We start from the raw sequence: 6,000 nt of genomic DNA on the forward strand, positions 1-6,000 counted from the left end.
TCCTTCGGTCAGATGGTCCAGAGCCTGATATGATGCGAAGCTGACGCCCTGAAACCAAAAAGGGGTATGCCTAAAGAACCTCACTGCGCTCCAGTATTGCATATACTCTAGATGTTTTCATTTAAACAGCTGGCAGGTAATGGGAAGTGAATGTTAACTGGTTACTTTCACCGCTTTAGAATCACCAGACGAGGGAGCCCTACAGTACAATGGTAATTATGCCGAACCGCAACTGTCCAGTATCCGGGTGTCACGTAAGGAGCCTCAAGGTGGCCATTTCATTTTCAGCAGACGAGCGCTTTATTTGACACCATGCACGCGCTTCTTACTATCTGCACCCGCTGGTAACAGTGCGCTATCACTATGCTTCTTCTGCTACGCACTTTGCGATTGTCTTTATGGCACGGGGGGGGGGGGGGATATGTTTATTAAGAAAAAAAGAAAGGAAAGGTTAGCCAGGCAAAGAGCCGGCTTGCTATTCCGAAAAAAAGAAAAAAAAGGGGGAAGGGGCAAACGAAAAAGTCAAGGAAGGAAAAACAAAAAAGCGGGATCGAAACAGAGGAAAGAAAGAAAAACAAAAAGCAACAAAAAGAAAGGAAAGGGAAAGAAAACAAGAAACAGAAAGAAAGCAGCAGTGCAAAAACAGTAAAAACTCAAGAGTCTGAGAAGAATGTCATAATATTGGGGCATGTATCTTGACAGGGGCCATTTTGTAGCTTATGTTCAGCACCTTTAACTGGCGCTTAAAGGCAACACGGCATTAATTAAAAGGTGCACCAGAAGCTGCATCTGATGATGACGCCATCAAGACGATGGCCAGGTGACTTGAGACAAAGAAAGCCTGCGGCTACGAGTGGCTGGCTATGTGGCTTCAGTCGACTCGTTTTTATGGTCACTTCTAATAGTACCTCATACGGGCTACATAGCAGACCTTGTTTAGTCTACATGACGCTGGTAGGGCAGCATTCCCCTTTAAAATTCTCACTGCTCGAGTGTGATGCCTCCCAAATGTGTGCTGTGGCTTATATAGAGTCCCCAAAATGTACCAGGTGCGCGGCATCACATTTAAGTTAACATTTCGAATTTGTCGCCATATATTCCACATGCTTTATACCGTTATAAACGGAACTCGTCGCCACCACCCTTGTCCTAACACCCCACGCTCACGTTAAAATGCCCCTGTCCTTGTAGTCTGCAATGCTGTTCAGTGTTTTACGCGAAAGAGAAGATCGTCCTCCTTGTTTGCCTTTCCTTCTGTATAGCACGGTAGCCTGATTCGAAATGCGCATTTCTGAGCGCCACTTTCGTCTAAGGATATTTTCTCGGATCCCTGGGAATCAAAGGCGAAATTTAATTTCGCAAAACGAACCGGCTCTCCTGGAGTCATGAATAGCCCATGAAGAAGATCTGACTGTTGTTCCGCCCGAACAGGGCACACAATATGTGCATATTTGATGCAGCAACGCTAGAAAAGTATCGCATTCTGGATCCTAGTGAAGATGCCTTTGAGACTGTATTGGCTGGACCATCCTTTTCTGTATGGTGCTTGATTCGCGAAGGTGCTATTTCGCTCCAGAGGCTTTTGTTCTTATGCAGTGAGGTCCTGATGTTGTGAATGCTCGCAATATAACGTAGCGGAGAGCTTAAGGGCGTATGAAAATGTGGTACTATGAAACGCAGTGGCAAAGCATTGTACCTCGGCAAAATATTGCTGCAACAGTTAATCGTTTCCGAGAGTATTTATACGTGGTAATAGTAATATCTTTAGAAGGGGGTTACAGTAACTTAATTTACTGGTAATTAGATACTGCACAGCTCTTCCCGCAAGTCGCAAACTCTGCAGGAAACAATTCTCATATCGTTTTCTCACTGTTGTCTGTACGTGCCTCGGATATTGACTCTCTGCACCCATCCTTACGAAGTGGCACTCGTACTGCACTGAGCGTTCCCAGAACATGCATCGTAGAATACAAGGTCTCTTCAGTGTTTCATGCTGTCACGAATCGTTTGACCATTAAATCTTCAAGAGTACATGTGCCTAGTAGAAGGCAGACCGCGCGATGAGAGATGCTACAAGACAAGTTTTCTTTCCTTAGCCCGTGAGCAAAACCTGGATGTCTTTTTCGGTAGAGAGTCCTTGTATTCTAGAAGATGCAGGTCCTCACTATACCCACCAGAAGAAGTGCGGCTTGCGCCAAATTTCACCTAACCTACATTCTTCCTTTTCTCCTCTTCCGTGATACCCTTCCCTCTTAAACCGGCAAGCAGGAAGTTCGCCTAAAAATGGTCGACCCCAAGGGATTCAGCAAATCCTCCACTCTGGAGAACACGGTGAACGGCGCCCCGGATATCGAGGCTGCCTTCTGCAAGAACCCCAACAAACTCTTTGGCGTCAGCCCTTCGGACATCGACAAGTACTCCCGCGTGGTGTTTCCAGTTTGCTTCGTCTGCTTCAACCTCATGTACTGGATCATTTACTTGCATATCAGTGACGTCCTACCAGACGATGTTAACGAGGAGTAGTGACCTCGTGGGGGGAGACAGTACTGGGGGGATTCACACACACACACCACACACCACCACAGAGTCGAGAAACGCTCAATTTTATAGACTTCTTGTCCTCTTCTCTATTTTTTATTTTCTTTGTCTATCTATCTCTCTTCTTTCAGTTGTTGTGTCCTGCTTACACCTGTGTCTTGCACCGTTCTATGTATCAGCAGTGGACTCTTCGCAAAGGTCTGCAACAGTTAATGACCCTTTCCCTTTGTCTGACACATATACGGCACCCAGTTGCCCCCTGAACAGATGAAATTCTTCCGAGCCCTCATATCTTGTAAGCCCATTGTTACAAAATCTTGTGATGAACCAAATGACGTGGCACGCCGCCGGAGTGCCCCCACGCGAATCTACCATCAAAATCTCTAAACATGGACTTCAAAGGCACATACGATACTACTCAGCAAACCAAAAGTACTCCATGCTTTGGCTTTGGCTCCAAGTTGGCTTTGGCCAACGTTTTTGAATGTCCCTAGATAATATTTCTGGATGTCGCCAGAAGCGCAGTCCCTGACGTGTAAAAAAAAAAAAAAGAACCTTTTGCGAAGAGCCCATATCGTCTCACGAGCCTCTCTAATTTTCAACGACACACGAATCTTTCCTTGCACCACTTCTTCTTTATCACGCTCACGCGTTTTTTTGTTTGTAATTCACTTGCGAGTCTGCTAACACTGACTCTTATAATCACGGTCACGCGGTACACTGAACGCGGTACGCTTTTTGGTTCCCAACGGAACAAAGTCATTTCTTTTCTTTTTTTTTTTTTTCTTTTTGAGTTTGACTCGTTTGAAGAATCCCCCCTTTTTTTAAGCCACTTGGACAACGTCGTCAACGGGAGACGAGAGATTATTTTCGATATAGCCGACGGTTGTCATAACGCGTGCCATGTGTCCATGTACTTTTTGTACAAAGCCTCGAAATTGTGCTCGTCCGTGCTGGCTGTTGTGTGTGTGACCCCGTCGTACACCCTTTAAGAAAAAGCGCCGCACGGTGCTTGGATTTCCTTCTGTCGTCCTTGTATGTTGAGAGGCTTTGATGCCCCAGATTACAAACACAGCGATTGTTCGGAACCCTGCACGGGTATTACAGACACCGCCCCTCAGATGGCGGCACTTTTCAACCCCTTTTTTCATTCTGGAAACCTCGTTTTCTAACTGCATCGAGGCTATTGGAAAACTGATCTCGTTGGACCAGACCCACGGAGTAGGAAGCAGTTATGCATGGCAATGGTTACCAATAGAGTCACTCTGTGTGAGAGAGTAGGATATTGATTTTATTTTTTTTTGTGTTTTTTTTGGACAGCGTCCCTAAGGCATAGTATCGATGAACGAAGATAACGGGGGCTACCCTGGCCCAATCCAGTAAAACGATAAAAAGAGGAACAGATTCAGAACTGCCACGCTTGTTTTCCTCGATGACAATCCTGTGAAGTGATAAAATCCAGTGAAGTGCCAACAAAATCCGCTCTGGCCCAAAATACTGTCATGAGTTTTGATTCCAGACATTATACGTTACCATTACTCCCTGGAAAAGAAGTTTTCTCCGGTTATAAATCCATCGGTCGGTCGTACTCTCTCTCATAGAGCGACGCCAACCACGAACAAAGGAGCGTCTCTCCCTGTCGGTAACCCTTGTAGAAAGAAATTAAGCACAGTTCGATGAGAAAGGTCCTTGCGATATCGTTGTCCCAAAAAGGCAAGCACACGACTGGCGCCGGGGTGAGCTAGATTGAAATATAGGTTGGAATGTTTTTAGTCATTGCATGACTCCAGTTCTCGGTTAACTGTGGCGCGAAGGCACGCGGGAAACAGTGTCCATGTAAGGCCACATCTCTCTCTGCACGCTGCATGCATGACTTGCTGTGTTTCTCTGCTGAGTTGCATGCTCCTGCCTGCACGGATGTCCCTCTTTCTTCAACGGAGGTAGAAAAGCTGTGGAGGCAGTGCGTTATAGGATGAAATGCTTTTCGTAGATTGGCGTCGATTGCCTTCCTCTTTGGGTTCGATTCTGTTGAATTCATTCGGCTGCGTGAAAACCTAATGTGTGAATGTTGTTAATACCATTCGTAATTCGGAGTAGACTTACGCGTAACGTTGAGTAATAATTTGCGCTGCTTAATTAATATATTTGTATAAAACTGAGCGAAGCGTCTGAAGTAGTAGCATGCCTGTGTGCCACGCACTCTTTGAAGGCTGAGGAAGGGCTTTACATCTTAATGCCATGTACCTTAGGCATATCCTGCAACAGTAGGGCATAATACTGCAACTTGATGACAATTCACACACCGATGTACTGCTTGCGACATACTTGTCTGAAATCTTCAGTCAGCGGTTCAACAGCCCGTATTGGTTTTGCCGCCTTCGAAGGGGCTGTACGAATACTGCATTTGAACGTGGGACATATGCCACACGATTCTATTAGGCAGGAGAAATCATATTTGCAACACCTGAAGATTCCAGATGTGATAGACACGAGCTGTCGATCTCAAACAGGTATGCCATAAGCGGTACCTTAGTCGTATTCAGCAAGCGACTTTCTCGATGTTGCACGAATACTATACGCAGACGACTTCGAAACATCCGTCATCTGCTGCCTCCTCAACCGTTCTACCGCCATCCCTCCCACCATTGCGAGTGAATCAGACAGCCATAGAAATATATATATATATATATATACACCTGACTCGGCGTCCAACAAGACGTGGTGTGGATGAGTGTGTGTCGATTCAGCAGCGCTTCGGCCTCTCACAGTGTCGCAGCCGGACAACGACGACGCATGATGGTCTTGCGCAGTAGTCGCTGTCCTGCAAGAAACCCCTGTCATCGTGGACACCCATGTTAAAAGATTGACTGCAGCCTGTGCAACTCGTGGGTCTTTCCAACGGCTCATAGCACCGTCCACTTGTGGGTCTGCTCCCCGAGCATTCGGTGTGCTGGGCCTCTTAACATGTACATTGACCTTATGGCACACAAGACACTCTATAGCTCAATCTTCCTCGGCGTTTGCTTCGCCAGAACAAGTCTTTCGCTTCGTCTGTCTTCAGACGAAGGTCTCTCTGCCGAGTTGCGTTCCCGTGTAGACCTCCTTCTTTCATTTCGAGTTGCAATTGAGTTGATTATGCGTGCGGTGGCGCAGCAGTGGTACGTGGACTCTGTTCTGAAGGTCCTTGTAGAGAGACAGGCGAACCTAACGATGTCCAAATTGACCCTCAAAATGAATAGAGTTTTAACTTGCTGCGATGGCCGCATATTCAGGAACATTTTGATCCATCAATCAAACCCTAAGGCCGAAAAGAGAGACAGTACTAAATGACTAATTTCGCAGGCTGGTTTCTGTTCTTTACCCTTGTCCATACCTAATATATTTGTCCTTCGTGTTTCTATTATGCCTGCACATCATCAACGCTCTCACAGACTCTAGTCAACTCATCCTGAACAATCTTAT

At 46.1% G+C, this 6,000-nt stretch overlaps 1 protein-coding gene across 6 annotated transcripts in view; it reads left to right on the plus strand.

The window, feature by feature from the left end:
• The window catches only part of LOC135394971 (gamma-aminobutyric acid receptor subunit beta-like), a 144,188-nt gene extending 138,570 nt beyond the window's left edge, over positions 1 to 5,618 (plus strand). For 3 of the 6 annotated variants that reach the window (XM_064626101.1, XM_064626100.1, XM_064626105.1), the window contains exon 10: positions 2,266 to 5,618. In XM_064626101.1, the coding sequence (XP_064482171.1) occupies positions 2,266 to 2,523 (258 nt within the window). In that variant the 3' untranslated portion in view covers positions 2,524 to 5,618. The remainder of the gene's footprint in view (positions 1 to 2,265) is intronic. The other 3 variants (XM_064626104.1, XM_064626103.1, XM_064626106.1) reach the window with 1 other exon arrangement.
• Positions 5,619 to 6,000: the final 382 nt, after the last annotated feature.

Source organism: Ornithodoros turicata, chromosome 5 (genome assembly GCF_037126465.1).
Source record: "Ornithodoros turicata isolate Travis chromosome 5, ASM3712646v1, whole genome shotgun sequence".
In the NCBI taxonomy this organism is placed as follows: Eukaryota; Metazoa; Arthropoda; class Arachnida; order Ixodida; family Argasidae; genus Ornithodoros; species Ornithodoros turicata.